This window comes from Perca fluviatilis, chromosome 15, assembly GCF_010015445.1.
Source record: "Perca fluviatilis chromosome 15, GENO_Pfluv_1.0, whole genome shotgun sequence".
Taxonomy (NCBI): domain Eukaryota; kingdom Metazoa; phylum Chordata; class Actinopteri; order Perciformes; family Percidae; genus Perca; species Perca fluviatilis.
The window spans coordinates 11,172,256-11,194,098 of NC_053126.1; the positions used below are offsets into that span (position 1 = coordinate 11,172,256).

General features: G+C 40.2%; 1 protein-coding gene across 6 annotated transcripts in view; it reads right to left on the reverse strand.

The window, feature by feature from the left end:
- Positions 1 to 265: 265 nt before the first annotated feature.
- LOC120574065 (septin-9-like) overlaps positions 266 to 21,843 on the reverse strand; it is a 91,201-nt gene continuing 69,623 nt past the window's right edge. For all 6 annotated transcript variants that reach the window (XM_039824102.1, XM_039824105.1, XM_039824103.1 and 3 more), the window contains 9 exons: positions 9,854 to 10,063; positions 7,909 to 8,037; positions 7,283 to 7,364; positions 6,858 to 6,995; positions 4,527 to 4,644; positions 3,625 to 3,720; positions 3,334 to 3,430; positions 2,445 to 2,496; positions 266 to 1,679 (listed from right to left, as the gene is read on the reverse strand). In XM_039824102.1, the coding sequence (XP_039680036.1) occupies positions 1,538 to 1,679; positions 2,445 to 2,496; positions 3,334 to 3,430; positions 3,625 to 3,720; positions 4,527 to 4,644; positions 6,858 to 6,995; positions 7,283 to 7,364; positions 7,909 to 8,037; positions 9,854 to 10,063 (1,064 nt within the window). In that variant the 3' untranslated portion in view covers positions 266 to 1,537. The remainder of the gene's footprint in view (positions 1,680 to 2,444; positions 2,497 to 3,333; positions 3,431 to 3,624; positions 3,721 to 4,526; positions 4,645 to 6,857; positions 6,996 to 7,282; positions 7,365 to 7,908; positions 8,038 to 9,853; positions 10,064 to 21,843) is intronic.

The following is a 21,843-nucleotide window of genomic DNA, read 5'->3' on the forward strand; positions in this document are numbered from 1 at the left end:
ATGCACTAACCTAGCAGGCTATCGATTTCAGAGGCAAATCAAGTAAAGGTTTAATGACATGGCAATTAAAATGCTCCAGAATGTGACGGGGATCCTGCCTTCTGCAGGAAAGAGAATGTAATGCTGATGAATTCACGCAGTCTGGTTGTTCATCTTTAGCTCCTCTGCAGGTCTGTAAAATGTATTGATGGGAAGAAAAGTGTATACAGTAGTTTTAAAAAAAGGAAAATTCTCAGTATTGCAACAAAAATAAAATAAAGAAATGTTTATATTTACAACTTGAATCTTTATTTCTTTAAAATAAGATAAAGGAACATTTGTTATTATCCATAATACAAGTAAAAAAATGTATCAGAACACATTAGAATATACAGGACAGAGTATGATAGTGACAGCTTAGGGAATTATATATGGTTCAAACGGGTAAGATCCTTTGTATATTATGAAAAATAGAAGTAGAAGTGGACTGGTTAATGGAAGACTGGATAAACAAGGAGAAAAGATCGAAAAATGTCAAAATGTAGTCAACTTGACACCAACAAACCTGCTTTCTTTCCAGTTTCAGCCAAAATGCTAGCAAACATTCTCCAATAAATAAGGCACTACAATGGGCCCAAAAGCAGGAAAAGTATGTGAGTGAGAGTGTGTATGTGTCTGCATGTGTGTGTGTGTTAATAATCTGAAGTGGACCACAACTGATGACATTTTATATCGTGCATAAATACTTCATCTTAAATCACTCTTAAGATATTTCTATTAATAAGCAATGACATTTATTACTGGGAATTTAAAAAGAAGTTGAGGACCTGACATCCCTAAACATTTAACAAACCGTTAAATCAAAAACACTGACAAAAAAAAGATACAAACATAAGCTTTTTTTTGTTTAACTAAAGGTCGAGAGCTGAATGATGCTGCATCATACAGACTGGTTTGACTGCATGTGTGTCACATGTTGGCCAAGTGCTGCCTGGCTCCCTTCCAACATGCTTCTCAATGACAGACCATGTAGTGATCAAGTGCAATAATGGATATCATCACTTCCCACATACGTTGATACAGCTGTGTGCATAAAGACAGAAAACCGTGCTTCTGTTAAAAGCATCTGGCAAAAAACATCAAACTTGGAAAAAGTAAAAGTGAACAAGATTAACATGTTAGGCAAGTCTGACACTGAAAGATAATAAGCGTCAGTCCGTTCTGTTTGATAGATGCCTTAATGTCTGCCACCGCAAAGAAAAAACCACAAAGGTTAACTGTAAGACCTGGAAGCAGGTTAAATCAAGCTGCAGCACGTTAAGATGATCACACTTCTCTTCACTCTCTTTGTCAGCGATAGTGGTTGTTAACGAGGCAATAAACTGACATGAACAGTTCATTGAGCCGCCGAAAGTCATTGAAAATAAAGTCCCTCTGGCAGGCTGTTGAGTTTCTATCCCACCTGTGAGATGGATGGAGTGGAGGGCTGGAGTGGTGGGAGTGTCATAGCAAATGAATTACACCTAGTAGACGTCAACTGCAGTGGGGCAGGTGGCATCTACATCTCGTGGGCGGAAAGATGGTGTTCTGGGATACCGTTGGCATGAGCCACCACTGTGTTATTCTCATTGAGGCGCCTAACACGATACATTTCATAATGAATGCTGCTGGTGATGTCCTTAATGTTCTGCATATGGGTCCTAAAAGAAACACACACACACACACACACACACACACACACACACACACACACACACACACACACACACACACACACACACACACACACACACACACACACACACACACACACACACACACACACACACACACACACACCATTAGAAACCAGTAGAAGACATGGATAAACCTTTACAATTTACAGCAATATCTAAACCCCCCTCAACTCAAAACATGTAATTAGCTAGTTGTTACTTCACTTAGATGTTCGACCACTGTGCAGAATGGTGTTTGTGCAGTTTGAAAATAAACAAGAATGTTTTCACATTTATCAGCTGAAAGGGAAACATTCCTCTGTGAGGTCACACAATTCTGCTGTTCTCACACATTTAAAATTAAGTTTTAAAGATGAACACAACTTCTTTGGAAGCCAATCGCGGTCCAATGAGCAACGTAAAGATGTGGAAAGTTGAAACCTCCAGCACACAAACTTTTAAATGAAGTAGGAGACGTCTTGTGTCCAGTTAAATTTAGTAATTACAAATATTTACATACTCATTTGGATTCTGGATTCATTTATGAGGACGAAGGAATACATGCAATAGTGGAGAATTTTTAACTAGGCAATTGAACTTTTGGGAATATCAATTTAAAATGCTAATTATTATTCAAATCGGGACATTTTTATAAGTCACAAAACACACTATGACACAGTGACACAAGGCTGCATGAAAACAGACAGAATTTAAGACCAAGACATTATAATATGGAGACAAAAATCTCACCTGATGAGGAGATCCCGTAAATAGGCAAACTCACAGTGGGCTATGTTCTCAACTACAGTAGGGAGAGAAGGATATAATTAAAAGTGAGTTAAAACACACAAAGTAAAGTACCAAAACACAATAGGACAGCTAAGCTTTGTTGCAAATATGTTTTCTAAACAATCCCCTAGGTGGAGTCAATGATCTCCGTGTGATGTCCCTGTAGAGATGCTGTGTGTGGTCTCAACACCCACAAGCCCCGGCCCAGTACAGATCTCTGTTGCTCACTTCGTCTACTTAAGAGTACTTCTGAAGAAATACGACTAAACGCTCAAAATAATCTGCGTGTGTGTGCGCGTGTGTTGTGTCACAGCACACTCGGCAGGAAATTTAACGTAATAAGACACTTGATAGAGGTATGGTGCCTTCTGTCTGGAGTGGATAACATAATTAAATATTGAAAGATGAATCCTGCGGTAAGAATGGATGTTGACAAAACACAACACTGACTGGTACACTATTGGCCAACTGATAAAGTGGACTACGTTTAATTCTTAAAACAAGCTAAACATAAAAGCTCTACTAATTAATCTAATTATTTTTTTTCAAAAAAACATTAATTTACTACGTGAGCATTCACAGTATATCCTTTGTGGTACAAAAAGGGATGTGTGGAGTGGGGGAACCAAGCAAACAAATCAAGCCTCTTCAGACAGACCGCGTCTGCTGGAGGCCTAAACCAGCTGCGTGGCACACCACACCAGTCTGAAGACTGAATGGAGCATTGTTTTGACTGACTGATTAAGTGAGGTCTTTACCAATCTCCCTCTTGTCTTTTCTTCTAAACAAAAAAACACTTCCGGGTAAGCCTATGTGCATACTAACAGATTCTGTCCTGAAAGTGTCGTACCTTCAATGGTTCCCCACTTGGTCTTTCTCCCCAGCAGCCTCCTGCCATTGACCTGGTACTCCTGGTCGCTGCCCACCACAGCAAATGGGATCATCTCCTGCTCACAGGTTGAATGTCAACAGACAATGGAGTCAAAAATAATTCACGTCATGTACATTAACAATGACTCTGAATGGATTCAGGGTGACAGTGCTCTGTGGAAAGGCATGTCTGAGCATTAACAAGGATAATAGAGTCACAACTCCTGCCACATCTACTGTATCTTTAATTGCTTTGAAATGGTCCCCTCACCCTAATCTTCTCGTTGATCATTCGGTCCTCAGCATCCTCGTCAAATTCTTTCTGAGGGTACACGTCAATCCCGTTGGCTCGCAGCTCTTCCCTGATCTGGAGATTTCAAACATAGAGAAAAACAGAAACCGTTAACCCACTACAGTTTTGAAAGGATAGAAACTAAGGCCTCTAATTGCAGGAGTAATTAGACGTGCTTGATGCAGCCTTCAGAGACATGAAACAAATGCACCTTAATCTGCACAGTGTACAGATTATGGTGGTATTAACACTAATCTGCCTTCTAATCTACTCCAAAACTTTGGGTTTAGTTGTCAATTGCTGTTTGTATACAAACCAGAAAACCTTACAAGATGGATGCTCATGCACAACTTGTGCACACACCAAGTCTGACATGCACCGTACACACACACACACACACACACACACACACACACACACACACACACACACACACACACAAACATGCACACATAAACTAGGGGGTGTTTAGCCTCCTCATTGCTAATAAGAGGAGGGGTAATCCTGAGATCCTTCAAGACTGCCAAAAAAATTTAACGGCTGCAGCCTCAATAAACGTGTAGAGGAAGTGTAGAAAGTACCGGGTAAAGAAAGAGAGAGATGCTCTTGAGCTCTTGCTGGAATGTAGTCATGTTTTGTGACTGTCCAGAGAGCGAGGGGAGAGTGCAAGAGAGAACCACATAAGAAAACCACAGGAACTTATCCTATCTCTGGTTACTGCTCCACAAAAATGCAAGCATGAAGAGGGAGACAAAAAAAGAGGACATTTCTAGATTACAGTGTGGATTTAATGGAATAAAAAAGGAGAGGTTTTAGATACAAGAATATAAAAATCTATTAAAAAATAAACAAAAGAGGAAATGTAACCAGACAAATGTTACCTTCTTTTTGAAGAAGTCCCTCTCCTCCAGGGTGAGTGTATCTGCCTTGGCAATGACTGGGACAATGTTGACCACCTTACTGAGACGTCTCATGAATTCTACATCAAGAGGCCGCAGACTGAAAGGGTGAGACAAAACATAAGAAAACGTTTGTAACACATAACTCCTCCAGCAGGGGGCAGATGTTCCTAACAAATTCTCCCAGATGGAGGAACTACTGTACCTACTAACATACAGTATTTACAGTTGCATCCATGACCTAATCATACTATACAATATGTGAACAGCTACTTGATAATGTTGACAAGACTTGTGGTCGGTTTGAGGCCTTTCCAGCAGTTTGACAAACGCATCTGCATGTTGTTATGGCAGTGGATTCAGCCTTGCTAACAACACTTAAACAAAGACTGGCCATTGTCAACAAGGAGTCTCATGCACTAATGCAAGAGCACACTCAAAAAGACAAGTGCTTAATTGACAGCATGCTCCCAGACACCCACACAGACTCTCTGTCTCTCTCGTCCTTCCTTCCTCTCTCCCATTAGACTTTTTAAAGCAATCCTTGAGCAGCTGCTGGCCAGCCCATATGACATTTGCAGTGTAGGATTAACATGAAACGTTGCTGGATGGGACACAGACAGCGGGCCATCCCCCCACTGCCTGAGTAAAGACAGGCCATGACACAAAAATTAATAGAATTGCAGTTCCTGGAATGGTGCTCTATGATCAACTGTGTGGTGTTGTGTGTGTGCTCAAACAAGGCTCACAATTCACAGCTGCTTTCAACATTTTCCCAAGACTTTCCGGTGCACTCAACTAGAGTTACACAAACGCAAGAGCTATAAAATGCGCGGTGAATCTATCACTTGATGGACACATGAGACTGTGTGCACTCTGCCCCTAATTTCTTCTGCTAGTATACGCCAAACCCCTAAGCTCCAAACAGTGAGGGGCTGAACCAACACAATGTGGAGAGGGACGGCAGTTTATGCAGTTCGATTAGAGCCAGATGTGTGCGTCTGTAAGAGATCCAGGGAAAGAAACTTGGGACATTGTGCTGCTTCAGGGCAAGGCGAGAGCAGCCCATCTTTCCAGTGTGTGTGTGTGTGTGTGTGTGTGTGTTTAACTGGTGTTCATGGATATGTTGCATCGTGTTGAGCGGAAATGCGTGTGGCCGTGTGTGTGTGCATTTGTGTTCAAAATGAGGGCTAAGATGCAGAGAAATGTTTTGCATTGCTTCACACTGAAAAGCTTGAGAACAAAACAAAGAAATGTGATCTGTTAGCATGTTTAACAACACCGTTAATACCGTAATACATATTTTTTTGGGAGGGGAAATATGCTTACGGTATTCGTTTGGCCAAGAGTTAGATGAGAAGATGGGTACTGCTCTCATGTCTGTACGCTAAATACCTAGCTACTGCCATCTGCCGGCTAAATTAGCTAAGTAAAAACACTTTGAAAGAGATAGCCTAGCCTGGCTTGTTTTTGTTGTTGCATGGATTAAACAGTCCTGCCAATGGTTCTTCACTATACCACTGATCTATATGTGGCTTTAATGAGCCAAGAAACACAGCAATACACACACAAAGTCAGGGAAGAGGAAGACTGCAAGCTAGTTAACATGAATGTAAACAATGCGGGATCTAAAAAAAACATTGGCAAAAGGTTGGATGACGAAGGAAATGTATTCACTTTTGTTCGTCCTCAAAGATGCACTCAATGTGTTTTTGTGAGTAACCTATAATGTACATCTAACTTTTGTTGGTTTACTCCACAGCGCACGTTTAAGCTAAGTTACCCATCTGCTGGCGCTTGCATCATCTTTCCTGTACAAACATGAGAGTGGTGTCAATTTTTTGTCATTGATCATGCTGTATTTCCCTTACAATGTAACCTTTAAATGAAATTGCATTTGACCAGACGCATGTAATCAGGTTAAAAAAAATTAAAACAAATTTTTAACTGATTATGCTAATTACTTTACAATGTAAACTTTGACTGAATGAATCTTGACCTGATTGCATATGCTTAGGCATTATTGCTCACCTGGATGTCATCAGAAGACCCTCCCCTCTGGCTGGTGAGCCCTTTGTCTTAAGAACAAAGGCAAGCAAAACACTAACTGAAAGAAATAACCCTTACCAGAGGGGAAGGACCATACCAATGTATAAAGAAAGATGACAGCTTCCCATCTGTGTGCATATTACAAACTAACCTTTGTCTTGTTTTACTTGTTTTGACAAAGAAGTAGGGACAATCAATCAATATTTCTATGCTGTGTGTGCTCAACTTGTGTCCATATTTAACCATGTTTGAATGTGTCCTTACCAGTGTCCGGTCGGGGGAATGAAGTATATGCAGCAGTGGACTCTGGAGTCTGGAATCCTTTTCTTCCTGTTGATGTTAATCTCCTCCTGCAGGTACGCCTCATACTGGTCATTAATAAACTTCATGATGGGCTGCCAGCTAGACCATGGCAGGGATGGATTAAGGGAATGGTGAGAGAGGAGTGGAAAGGGAAGTGATGAATGGATAAAAGAGGAAAGGAGAAAGCAACACAGAGGTAGAAAAGGAAAAAGGGGTAAATGAGTAAAGGTGGGAGGGGCTCAGAGAGGGAGACAAACAGTGAGGAGAAAGATAAGGAGTGACATAACAGGAAAGGTTAAGAAAAAGAGAGGGGCTTCTGGTTAGACACAATTTAAATATTTCACTGTTTATATCATTAATGCAATGATGACAAAATTGTAGCGTACCAGTTCTCATTGTTGATCTGGTCTCCAAAGCCTGGTGTGTCGATGACTGTCAGCTTCATTCTAACTCCCTTCTCCTCGATGTCTGCACACAAAGAAACACACTATTATGTCAAAAACACCTGTTTGCACTATAAACTACTACTAAACAAGGCATTATAGAGGTTAAAAAATATTAAAATGTAGCATGACTCTGCAACTGCACTGCTTATTTCTTGCCTTATATCTAGTCGTACAAAACAGATTTGAGGGGATAATTGGTCATACTTTTAAGAACATTTTCAAAACAGCTGCCAAATTTCAAACTAGGCTGGTTTTATGAGGCTAAAAATACGATATATTCAGAGATAATTTCAGCCATGATTACAGTAATTAAAGAGAATTAGAGTGAAAGAAAAGTAGAGATAAATACAGATTAAGTACTATGACTGTTTGGAGTGACTACACACGCAGTATGTAAAACTGTCTGACAAAGAGAAAAGTGTAAAGACAGAAGAACAGAGAAGAAAAACAAAGTAGCTGAGAATGAGATGGGTGTATTTTGGCTAACAGACCTACAGACACAGATGGAAAGAAAACAGCCAAAAAGACGGTATACAGAAGAGCTGAGGGGTTCAAGAGGGCCATACCATGACTGATGGACTTTATTTCGATTGTTTTGGGGATCTTCTCCTGGGCTGTAGCCAGCACCGACTTACGGCTGACTTTAGACTTGAACAGCGTGTTCATTAGAGTAGACTTTCCCAGGCCACTCTGTCCTGTAAGCAAAAACAGTCAGAAAAGCAGACAGTAAGACATTGACACACATTTCAAGAAGAATCTTTTTCCCACATTGACTACTTACTAACAGTCCACACACTGTAACATTGTTGCCATTAAAAACCCAAACATGAGTCATTATTTCCATGACAGTTTGGACAACTCCACACTGTCAGTTTTGGGGCTGAAGCAGTGACAAGCTGCAGGTGTCTGTCTGCACAAACACTGCCAGCAAATCCATCAGCACACATGACTACAAACCAAACACACCATCAATAAGACAGATTGGATCCAAGGTAAACCAGTCTTTTCCTAAAACAATCAGAAGGCTCGGATTAATGTGCACTGAGCAACCAGAAATAAAGTATCCTCTGTACATTGTTCTAATACAGTTTGACAGCCCTATAATAAATACTACCTTGAGTTTTTAGTTCTAGGTGACCCTGCGTCAGAAATTAGTCGAAAGAATGGATATACATATGAAAACTTTTATACTTCATTTAATTATTTAATTTGCAAACACTTCTAATATAAAGTGTACATGTATATATTATACATGATTGATTGCCGTTTTCTTGCAAGGACATGACAATACAGGGAGTCTTGAAGTTCACGCTGCAGTTTGCTAATAAAAGGCCCTGGATAAGATGGACTGAGGGCGACTTTAATGTAAAAGCTGATGAACCAGCAAGACTCCTTATCTGTGAGTCATCATCAACTGTCTTTTGATATGGATGGGACCCTCTGTGACCCCTCAACACCATGCTATCATCACCACGGGTTAATGAAGAGGAGTTTGGAGGGTCCCACTGGGCAACAAACATTCATAGTTCAACTTCAGATTAAACAACATCAAGAAGAACATCTTTACTGATTTATGGAGACACAAACAGGCAGTCAGCAGCACAAGTTCCATGCAAACATGGATCGTTACAACTGGTACTGAAGCCAACAGCTGCAGATTTTAAATGGAGAAAATTCATATTCAGTTGGAAGTTTTGGGAATGATCATCACTACATCAAAAATCACATATCAACACTAAAGCTTTGGCAGCATTGATTGAACCCAATTCTGCCCAATACAAAAATGAAAAGGGGATTTAGTAATCTATATCAAATCTCTGAAGAGCTCACTTGACCATAAAGATCCAAACTCAATCATTCCTTCCTGCAGTCCCTTTTTTTTTTTTTTTTTTTAAGTGGTGGTATCTAACTTCACCTGAACATGGAAACCAACTTTGTTTAGTTTTGCTTACCATTGCCTCCACAGCTTTATATAACTCAGTCTCAACTCTGAGGCTGCTTCTTAAGCAAGCTTCATCACATCATCCAGAGGAGACATTCAGCAGGGAGGTGGTGTGGGTTCTATGGTGGCCTGTCTACTGTTGAGGTGTGTGTGTGTGTGTGATTAGCTCCTGTTTTAAAAGGTGTCTGATCAAAGTGATGAGGGTTCAGTGAGAAAGAATCCTACTGTGTGTGGCTGCTTATTAAAAATAATTTTGAGGCCTCCAATTTCTGTCAATGACAAAAAACAATATCATACCTGAACAGCTGACTAAAGAAGTTTAGAGTCACATATAAGTGTAATGGTAACAGCTTGATGCTACATGTAAAATTTACTTTCTGCCCTTGATGACAAGGCTCAGAATGAAATACAAAATAATCTTCACGATTAGAAATCCACCTTTTCAGTGTGCAGTATGTAGAACTTTCTTTCTGTGAGGTAACTGTGCTATCAGACACAATCATGTTAGCTTTAACTAAATCTGGACAATATGACTGAAACTTTAGCTGGTGTACACATGCGCTACTTACCCACAACCATAATGTTGAGCTCAAAACCCTGCTTCATGGCCTTCCTTCTCATCTGTTCCAGAATGGCATCAATGCCCACATAACTGAAGTCCAACACAGGGCCACCGGCCTTCTCCCCGTACGGGACACCCACTGCTGGGGAAACCATAGCATCAGGCGCCACTGCCTCAGACATGGCACTGCTGCTGTAGCTGGAAGTCACTTCTGGTCCTGATGGAGAAAGAGCGAGAGAAGGTTAAAGGGATGAGATGAGGTGTGATATGAAGGGTATGGGGGTGGATAGAAGTGACAAATGTGCATATGCAGTGGTGCTAATATGAAAAACAGGTCAGGTAAGCAAGACAAGGAAGTACACAAGGTGTTTTTTTCATCTTAACTCTTGGAAAGAAAGTGAATAAGTGTTTCTCCCAAAAATGTTGAACTACTCCTTAAATTAAGAGCGGCATGTTGATCCATTAAAAACAATACACATAAAAAAACCTGCCTGCTCATCAGTGCTTTGGATGCACCTGCTGAAGGACTGGAGCGAAGGTGACTGATAAATCTGGTTTTTACTAAAAAACAACACACACACACACCCCTTTTAAAAACATGTCTGGTCTTTTAAACAGAGGGGTTGGCTGGTCTCATGCCAACACATACTTTTGACTCAACAGAAAACTATTAGAAAATATACCCCATTAAAGTACTTTGCAATTGGCAGGAGGTTATCCCCGCAGTTTGTTTTGATAATGATTAGCTTAATGTCCTCCTTTGGAATGCTTTTGGATATGTATCTAATTTTAAAGATAAATATTCAACTTTTAATATGTTCCCCATGGTCTGTTAAAAGGTCACCAATATGCATGCAGAAAGTGGGTGAAGCTCTGCTTAAAAATGTGTTAAGTCAGCGTAGGTAAAGAATTTACAGCGTATGTTTGCGTCTGTATGTACAGTAGTTCATGCAGCTGCTACCCCTCACAGGGCCTCCCTTTCCCTCGCTCTCCACAGTGCAGTTACTGTCCTGTTAATATGAGAGTGGAAAAGAGAAATACTGCTGAGGCTGAAACCTGATCTGTTCACCCAGACACACACAAATGGAGAGTACATGCTTGTGCATTTAAACACAGTGGATGCCATGACCTCGTACACATACAGCCTTTTCCGCCTTTTGATCATATAGCTGACCTGCAGGCACACACACACACACACACACACACACACACACACACACACACGGACACACACACACGGACACACACACACGGACACACACACACGGACACACACACACGACTGGCTGCCAAGAATTAAACTGCTTTTGGATTCCAGCTCAAGCACAAATGTTACTCCTCGACACTTGGCCTGCCACAAGGAGAAGAAGTCCAGACAACTAGCCAGTACACTCGTACCACTTGAGGAATTAAAGCAACAGAGAATGACAAGTAGAAAGTCCACACACTTCAAACTGGCACTGCATTGATTAATGGAAGAAATTCAATGAAGAATAACACTGCTGTGGAAACTCAACACTAGTTCATGTTAGAATTGAGTCTTACTTTTATAATGTGCTCCTGTGTGTGTGTGTGTGTGTGTGTGTGTGTGTGTGTGTGTGTGTGTGTGTGTGTGTGTGTGTGTGTTCCACCTATGGAAGCAACTCTCCTGGCCTCCTTCACCACTTCCCCATCCTGTTCCAGCAGTCAGTCAGCAACTTACTATGACTTACTGCCCTCCACCTCTCCTTTGCACATCCCACATTCCCATAACTCTGCTCGTATCTTTTCTCTCTCAACCTCACCCTTTCCTCTCTCCACACACTGATACTGTGCTATCTCGCCTGTCATCAGTTTCCCTCTCTACTCCATCTCTTAGTTTTATATAATCTCTCCTGTGTGACTCCCATGTCTTCTTTGCTCTGACATTACAACTTTGCCTTCTTCTTCCCTCCCACTGGCTTTTATCTTGGACATTACATTTGTTCTCCCTTTTCCAAACTCTGCTGAAGTCACCTCTTATCACCTTTATATCTACCTCGCACAACCTCTTTCCTTTCATCTCCGCTCACCACTGTTCACGTCAATTTCTCTCTGTTTGACTGCTATGTGCTGTAAACAGAGATGTTGGCCAGGGGCTAGCACGCCTTGACAGGCATGGCTGCGACAACTGAGCTTCGCCTGAAGCAGGATGCCAGCAAAGCATCAAAGGAATAGACATAAAATGAATGGGGTTAACAGACACTTGCGGTAAAGTTTCAGCCTCAGAGGTCACATTTAAATATCATCCAACAGCAGCTACACCTGCAAAACACTAATGAAATAACCTCCTCCTTTTAAAATAATAGATACTATGAACACACTAAATGATCAAAATGTCAGAGACATCTTTTTAGAGCTGAAACAATGAATTTTTTTCCCCCAAATATATAATTATTATAGTTTTTCAATTTTTTTAAAGAATTTGCTGCATTTCTTTTTGATAGTAAACTGAAATCTTTGGATTTTGGACTGTTGGACAAAACAACAGCTGAACAACTTCACCCTGGGCTTTAGGAAATTGTGATGAACACTGCTCACTATTTTTCTGACATTTTAAGTAATTAATTGTCTAGTTGAGAAAATAATCAGATACATTTTCAATGAAAATATTCTGTTGCAGCCCTATATCTATTTTATAGCTACATGCAATCCTTCTCGAATTCTGTATACACACCTTTATTTTGTGATCAGTGTGGGTTTAAAAAAGGGAGAAAATAAACAATAATGGGTTTTACTAGAGCTGGGTTAAAAAAAAAAAAAAAAAAATTGATTTTCATTTGACAGTCCAGAATATTATATATATATATATATATATATATATATATATATAAAGAAAATCCAAGAATTGATCTTTGTCTGTATCATATGAAACTAAAAGACCTAAAAAATCCATTGGTACCAACTATGTAATACTACGGTGTCCGGAAGGGGGGTTATAATAACCCTCCAAAAATAAGCCACATTTTGGCGAGGGAAAAACTGGCATGGCTATTTTCAAAAGGGGTCCCTCTGTCACCTCAAGATATCTGAATGAAATATTACACAATACTCACTGACTGTAGAGTCTGTAGAGCTGCACTTTATTGTGTTCATGTTAAATAAAAAGTAAAATAATGTAACTGCTTTGGGGTCAGTTCTTAATGTAAACGTTGATACTTTTAAGAATGCAGCAGGTCAGAGGGAACCATGTACAAATGTAGAAATGTTCCTAATCTAATTTATATTGAATCGAAAATAAAATCGATTCGGGACATTGTGAATCGATTTGTTAAATCGTTGACTATACCGAGCCCTAGCTTTTACCCACATTTACCTAATCTGTGATAAAATAACCAGTGAAATGCCGCCGAGAGTTCTTTTGGTCCTAGCCAAGTTTAAGTGGTTCTGTGACCTGGTCCCTATTCTCATGGTATTTCTACTTTAGAAGGCTTTGTGTACAAACCAATACAGTACCTGTATTGTCCTGAAATAAGTGTCTCATTTCCTAGTTTGAGTACAGGGTACTGAGAACAATACCAACCACATCTATTGTATTAACAAGCGGTCTGTTCTGTTTAACAAATAGTCCTTCATGAGTGCACGCTGCCCGTTTGCCCAAGTCAAAGTAAAGTCAACACACAAAAGAACATAAAGTGCTCGAAGCAATGGAAATCAATCACTTTCATTACAAGTAGTAAACCGTTTTAGTCCTGTGTCGTCAATTTCAGTAAACTACAAATCCCACAAGTGAAGCGTATTGTGTTAATTCTGTTGTTTTGAGTGTGACTAATACCAGAATTGTGAAGGACTCACAAGTAGCCTACTGTAAAACATCTGGATTAACTGACCATAAATCAGAGGCATTCATACCTTCAGCTCTTCCACGATGTCCTGCCAAAGTGCTGTAGGCCTAAAATGTTTTCTAGCCAGTAAACACAGATGTCAGGAGACAGCCGGTTGGACAAGGACCCTATAAATGTTAAAAGACATTTGACCTCCACATGAAAAATGTCTAGCCCTGCATGATGTCTTACCAGCATGGGGACATTACCCCAACCTTAGTCAAAACACTAGCCTGAGATAGAAAGAATACAAGTTCATGCCAGGTCAAATAGGAATAAGAAGACACCACATACTGTAGGAGCATCAGGTATCTCAGTATGTGTGGTGGATGTTAGCACATAAACGGGCTTTGGTATAAACATGCTCGGTAAGGATTTTGTTTGTTAAAAAAAGCCTCAGGTCAACTGATCTAGCTCCAATTTGTTTTAAACAATTATGTTGAGCAGTTTATCAAATATTATGCTTTAAATGCCTGCGGTGTTTGAGATGATTGAGATGAGGAGCAAACACAGTTTTCCCTCACAGCCAAAATAAATATGAGTCAGGAGGACAGGGTTAATTAATGTCCCAGAGCAGTGACTACATATGTGGTGAAAGCCCTACACTCTAAAAGCCCAGCTTAACTAAGATGTCTTAATTTCCCATCAAGAATAATGCCTACAAAGATCAATAAGGGATTTAAAAGGATTTAGATTGGATAAAATGCTATCAAACCCCATCCCAATCAATGACACAATGTTATCAGTCTACCATCCCACAGCAACCCTGCACAACTGATCCCCTTTTCCGACTCAACAACGTAGCTTAAAAGGAGGAAACGTCTTAAGTGATTTGGTTTTTAGGCAGTAAAAAGCATACAACTTCTTACTATGGAGGGAAGGAGTTCTACATGACACATTTCTTTCAAAGTTACAATAATTACAGTAATTTATTTGAGTCTGTATTTTCTCTGTGCTCTTCTCACTGGCTTCTGAAGGGTTCTGAAGGGAAATAAGATGTATTTCGATGCACCAATCACACTTAACCCCCATCACATTTTGATTCCAATGTTTCTTGTTTGCTTGTTGCTGTCACTGTCAGTCAAATCTGATCAAACCACAACCACGTAGTCAAGTTTCTTAGTGTTAAACTGTTAAAAAATAACAGCTGAGAGTTTCTTTAGTTTTGATTGTTGCTTTTTGTCTTAAGTCTTTTATGTTGCAGAGAAGGAGAGTTTTCAGGGGCTATATTCAGGGGCTGCAAATGTCTGCCATACTTCATTGATCATATTATGCTCATTTTCAGGTTCATAAATTGTATTTAGAGGTTACACCAGAATAGGTTTATGTGGTTTAATTTTCAGAAAAAAAACCTATTTGTTGTACTGCACATTGCTGCAGCTCCTCTTTTCACCCTGTGTGTTGAGCTCTCTGTTTTAGCTACAGAGTGAGACATCACACTGCTGTGCCATCTTAGTTGGGAGTTGCACATGTGCAGTAAGTACTACTAGCTTGTCAGTTGCAGAGTACGAGGGAGTGCCATGCTAGCAGCTAGGCGAGCATTATAACGTGTGTTACAAAGTGACGCACGTTCGTCACGGAAGTAAAGGCTGGACTACAATAGAGCTGTTTGGAGCAGTTTGTGAACAGTGATTTCTCTGGAAGATGTCCCTTTGGGGGTGGACTTTGGGCTTTTTCACTTTGTAAACCTATAATGTGCACAAAAAGACACATAACACAATAAAGGAAAGGGAAAAAGCCCAAAAGCATAATATGAACACTTTAAGAGTTGAATCGTCCCTCAGCTCTACTTTCTAAAAGGTTTTCCCCTGTATCGGGTCCAGTTATGGGCTTGCATAGATAATGTTTTCTTTGAGTCTGAATAAGAAAGCAAAAATTATTTTAGAAATTGGAAAGCAGAGAATGACTCATTGGGCTTGCTGTGATCCTGTTTTCAATTACAGGCACTACAGAATATCCTTTCTTGCTTCCAGCAGTATCGGATTACTTTGCTTTTTGTAAATATGGCTGGGGTCTCCTACTGTATACCACGAAGCATTTGGGAATGGAGAAAGGACGAAAAATCTGAGCAAAGATAAGAAAGTCAAAGCAGCAAGAAAAGATGTAGTCAAGAAGAGGTAGAGAAAGGCAGGAGTGTGGGGATAAGCATGATAATAGAAGCAAAAAGGAAAAGGATTATTAAGTAGGGGGAGGTAAAAAAGATAAGGTCAGGAAAAAGAGGACAGAGGAAGGAGTGTGGAATGGAGGAGGAGGGGAGGAAACAGAAAAAAAGTGTGGATAATAGCGTTTGCGATTTATTCCACTTTTGGGTCATTCCTAACTACACACAAACCTCCAAACAGGGCTGTAAATACAGTTGAAACCAGTTAAACCCGTCCCTGTGCGTTGCCTTTTTTTAAAGAAAAGAAAAACTATGAAGAACACTGCGACTGTGACGTCTATGTTTAGTGGAGATGTGGTCAAAACCACTGAGCCATGCCTCAGCTGTCCAGGGTGTTGATCCTGACAGCAAGGCGAGCAGGTCAGAGGTCATGTTCCCAGTTTAGGTTGGAAAACAGTGGCGCTGAGGTTAGTCCCTTTATGACAAACCAGTGGTTTGACCCTCTGTACAAACTGGCTTGAATCTCAAGAGAGGAATCCAGAGAAAGAAAAGGACTTGGACCAAGAGAAGTGCATATCATAGGAGTACGATTCATACACTGAATCCTTAAAACTCTGATTCTTCTAAATCATTCCCTTTATTTAGATTATTTTAGGACTGTGTAATAGAGTTATAAGAAAGTACCACCTATTTTATACTTTCTTAATTAACCATGATATACCATAATTTTTTCACTGTTAATACTTTCAGAAACTTAAAGACAGGATGACTCAAGATGAGTCAAACCATTGTATACCTATTATTAGGGATGGTCTACATTTTTGGTCATTGTTCTTGTTTCAGGGTTCATATGCATTTTAACCAATACTTTTCCATGACTTTTTGGCAAATTTCCATGACTATGTGTTCCTGAAAATGTCAGTCGACATTATACAATAAGAATACAAATCTGTGTTAAAGTTTACCCTCAGAGGTTTAACTATAAAATGAATGACAATTTATGTGGATTATAGTGGGATTCGTAATATCGCGCCCCGAATACAAAGTAGAGGTTAAGACGATGTGAAAATACATTTATTAATGACATATTATTATTATTATGCTGTGTTAAAAAAAATTCCATGACTTTTCCAAAACTTTCTGGGTCTTTTTATGTTTCCAAAACCTTTCCAGGCCTGGAATTTGCATTTTTCAAATTCCATAACTTTTCCAGGTTTTTTCAAAACGTATGAACCCTGTTGTATGTTAATTACTGTAATAGTACCAATCATGGCATTCAGAGTGCAAACACTTTTAAAGTCAAGTTTCTGTGGCTAAGCTTAACCCTTCGATTCCACCAAGCGTGTCTGTGCTGTGTTCTGGCGCTGCTGTGGCCGTCACCAGCAATCGCAGCCACTCAAGACAATGCTTGGGATCCCACCAAGCAGCGCATTGTAGAAGCGCTCTCCAGAAGCGGCTCTCCAGAAGCGGCTCTCCGCTCTGCTAAAAATACATGCCAGGTCTATTTTTGATGGAACCGCGAGGCTAGAGCATCCTGTCAATTTTCCAAAATAGACCCCCGATCGCATATCTAATATACAGAAACAAATTTTTCATCCATGTCGTTCATAACTGGACTAAATGGAAGAAATCATCCAACTATGTAGACTACTTACTTTTATGGTAGAAGCACAAATATCCAGAAAAAAAATGACCAAAACAACGGAATCTGTGGGTTGGGAAGGTAAAATGCTCAACTTAGACGTGGGGAGGCGGCTTGAACTCAGGTATTTCAAGTCAAGTCATTCCACTACTTGTCTGGAGCTCCATGTCAAACACACATTAGCAGACTAATGCACTAAATGGGTCGTTTGCATCTTTGCTCTGGTCTAAAATCTTTTATGGGCCCTCTTTGAAAACATTTGCTCATCTTGTTTTTTTATTTACATTCCCAGACAGGACATAGAAGGTTTGCAGGTTTGTCTCATCGTAACATGGACACAGTTGTTTTGATGGTGACCCAGATCCTTCTTCAGAAATGTGTGGACTGCTGCAAACCTTATTCAATGTAATAAAATAAAGAAGTTTCTGTGAGGCCTTTCCAATGATTCTCGAGCTCGCTTTTTTACGGTTAATTTCCCCTAAGAGGAAGAAATGGTACAAGCATAACTGAGAAAAGATTAAAGTGCATGTAGCCATTCAATTACTTTCAACTGGGACTCCAACAGCCCTCCAGCACAGAATCAATTACTCTAGATAACTCAGACCACATTGGTTTAGGGCAAGCCCAGGGGAGGTTTATAAACATTCATGTAAATACACCCAAACACTTTTTCCCACCCTCTGACAGTGAATCCCTTAATAAAATGGGGAAATTGGAGTGGTGGCAGTGCAAACATGGTCTGTTGTGTTATTAAAGTCAGTGTGTTTGTGCAGCAAGGCCCAGTTCCCAGAGTCCTCATCATTCAGCTCTCTGGAGAAATGTGCCCTTTGACCCCTGCAGGGTCCAACTCGCTCATTGTGTCACCTGGCACTGGGTGTGCATTGGTCTGTGAAAAATATGTGTATGCTTCCTTCTATTCATAACATGTAGGGATGTCCTGATCACAGTATCCGAGCCGATTTTCGCATTTTTTACTGATCGGGGATGGGCATTTACCCTGATTACCTTACTCCGATCATTTACATCAGCTTGTACTGATTGCCCTAATCACACACGCCCTGCACCACAGCCAAACTGCCTGGATGCCACCACTTTCAAACCAAGATGGGCACGGCCACTCACCAGTGTCTGTCCAGAGAGTGTCTCCTAGCTTGCCAGCCCTTGGCAACAAAAAATAGTCAGTCACCTTTTTTTTTTTTTTTTTTAAAAACAGAAGTGGATTACACCAATTCTCCACACTTTTTCTGTGATTCCCCCAGGAAACCACGCTTTCAGGCCATTATTCCATGGAGACGACGGTAAACACAAGAAGAAAATCAAAGATTGACTCTTAAGCGCAAGAAGCGTAACAAAGTTTAGTTTATCAAAGATTGACTATTAAGTGCAAGACCCATTACTACATAGGGTTGGGTACCGTTTGGATTTTTACGATTCCGAACCGGTACTATTAAAACGATTCCGATTCCTAACCGATTCTTGAAAAACTGAAAAATTACATAAAAGAAAGGCTTTTTTATGGAGTTTTTTAAAAATTGAAAATGATTTAAAGTGATGGTTCGGAGTAATTTCACCCTAGGGTCCTTTGCACCATGACCTCGAGCCAAACACCCCCCCAGAAGCTTTTTTCACCTGGGTCTAACATTGGGAGCGTTAGCGTAGAGTAGCGTTAGCCGCTGAATAGCTTAGCGCAGAGGCTAATGGATCGAGGTGTCTCTTAACATTACCCCACTAATAATGCCCAAAATGATACCAAAGGTCTACACTAGTATATATAGGTTATGCACTCATAAAACGATGGATTGGAAAGTTTGTAAGTACACCAGAAGTTTATGTAAATAACACTTGCCTGCTGGCTTCTGCTCTCTGCTGTTGTTGTTGCTGCTGTGAGACGAGTGCTTAGGGACGTCTTACAAATTACTACAACGAAAGAGATGCAACAAAAATATTTTTAGTTTAACTTATTTTTAAAGTAAGTGCTGTAGTATAACTAGCAGGAGACAAGTAATAATTGAGGTAAGTTTGGAGACATTACCTTATTTAATCATTAAATTAATAAATATTTTTGTTGCATCTCTTTTCGGTGTAGTAATTTATAGATGTCCCTAAGCACTCTTACTGCCCGGTAGTAACAGCAGCAGCAGCAGAGAGCAGAGAGCAGAAGAGAGCAGGCAAGTGTTCATAAACTTCTGGTGTACTTCGCTACACAACGTTTACAATTATCGCTGAGTGCATAACCTATTTGTACTAGTGTAGACGTTTGGTATCATTTCGGACATTATTAGTTGGGTAATGTTAAGAGACACCGGATCCATTAGCCTCTGCGCTAAGCTATTCAGCTGATAACGCTACTCTACGCTAACTCTCCCAATGTTCGACCCAGGTGAAAAAAGCTTCTGGGGGGGTGTTTGGCTCGAGGTCATGGTGCAAAGGACCCTAGGGTGAAACTACTCCGAACCATCACTTTAAATTGAATATATTAACGTTTTAAAGTACTTAAATATATAATAAGTAAACCTAAGTCACCTAACACATAACTACAATAATTTAACAAATAACAGTTACACTATTAACAAGTAACAACAAAATAAATGATGTTGAGTTGGTATGCCAACCAGCTTCAAACTTTAGCAGTTCTTTTGCAGAAAAATTACCATATTTGCCTTCTCTGGCAAGATACTACACCTCTCCTGACTTTATGGCAGGTCCTGCACAGGAGAAAACTCTCTCAGATGGTGTCCACGACGTCTGTACACACACAGACAGGAGTTTGAAAGAAAAGACAATTTGGGGAGGCTGTCCTGCCTCCCCCACCACCAGGCTACACGGTCTTGTCCTGAATGATAGACTAGCAGAGCAATTGTAATATGTTTACTAGCGATCACGTGCAGTGAATGGTTAATATGCTTTTACGTGTACAAAAAGCCGTCTATCAGCAGTCCGAGAATAGCGCGGACACGCGCTTCACACCGCGAGCGGGCACGTGCGCCACTCGGCAGAAAGGGGAGAAAGAAAAAAATAAAAATAAAAGAGTCTGTTGCTGTCCGGAGCGACAGAGGAAAAATATTTCAGTCGGAACCGAAATTTGCGTTCTAATCCGGTCCAAATACTACCGTTTGCATAGGAACCGGTTCCATAGTGGAACTGGGTTTCGGTACCCAACCCTATTACTACATGTAGTTTTATCAAAGATTGACTATTATTCCCAAAAGGAGTCCGTTTAGTTTTTGTTCTTCAGCAGGGAACTTGAGACTGTGGTTGGGATCCTAAAGAGAACATTTTTGGTATTGAGAGAAAAGACTCATTTGCTCCACTAAGTTAAATGTATTAAGCTTAAGAAATATTATAATGACTTTGTTTACTTTGTTATTTTGTTAACAAAAAACGGTGTGCAGCTCTATTACCTGAGCAAAGTATCAGATCGGGACCCGGTATCGGCAGATATTCAATATTTCTTTAAAAATCAGATCGGAGGGTCAAAAAAGCTGATCGGGATATCTGTAATAACGTGTGGTTATGTCTTGTGTATAAACAATATTTTGTATGCATGTTTGTAAAGGATTGTATAATTACTAGGTGTCACCTCTCCATAGCTACACAACAAAATGTCTTAATACATTCTTGGTACTTTCAGTCTACGCAGCCCAGTTTTTATTCATGTCAGTGCAAGTAGCTTCAGCAACTAGTTTTACTTAAAATACTTAAATTTCAGTAATGAAAGTAGAAGCCCACAGGTTTGTCTAGAAGAATGCGTTCAGACACCACACTTAGGGCTGTGCAATTAATTGAATTTCGATTTCAATTTCGGCTCACCAAAATAGTATAATCGAGAAAAAACGATTATTTTGCCATGTTCCGTTTTGCAAGAACACTCTTATTTTGTCTTGTGTTCTGAAACACACACGCATGCGCACATCCGCACGTGCACATCCGCCCCTCCGCCCCTCCCGAAGCCAGTCAGGGAGGCAAGTCATGTGCATATCATCCGCTGGAATTTAAAAACTCAGCGCGAGTAAAGATGGCAGCAGCGTTTGGTGAGCAAAACAAGGCAAAACCAACTCAGTTGTCTGGGAACAGCTCTGCCTTTGACCGCGCAGTATACTGTCTATAGACATTGTATTCACTTACTGTTTAAAAAACTTTTTCCAGCTTAGTGGGGGTGCATAGACATACTGCTCAAAAACAACATGAGAAAACATAGTAATGTTCCCTCAGCATTTAGTTTTATTGTTAAACTGTATGTAAATGAGCAGGGACGTTAAATCACCTGTTTCACGTAACGTTACTCTAAGGTACCGTCTATGTGCTGGATTTTTCCTAAGGTTAGCTAGCAAATAAGCCCACTGACGATGTGATATTTTGGCACAATGTTTAGTAATGACAGTAGTAGTGGTCATAGTGAGTCAACATGTGAT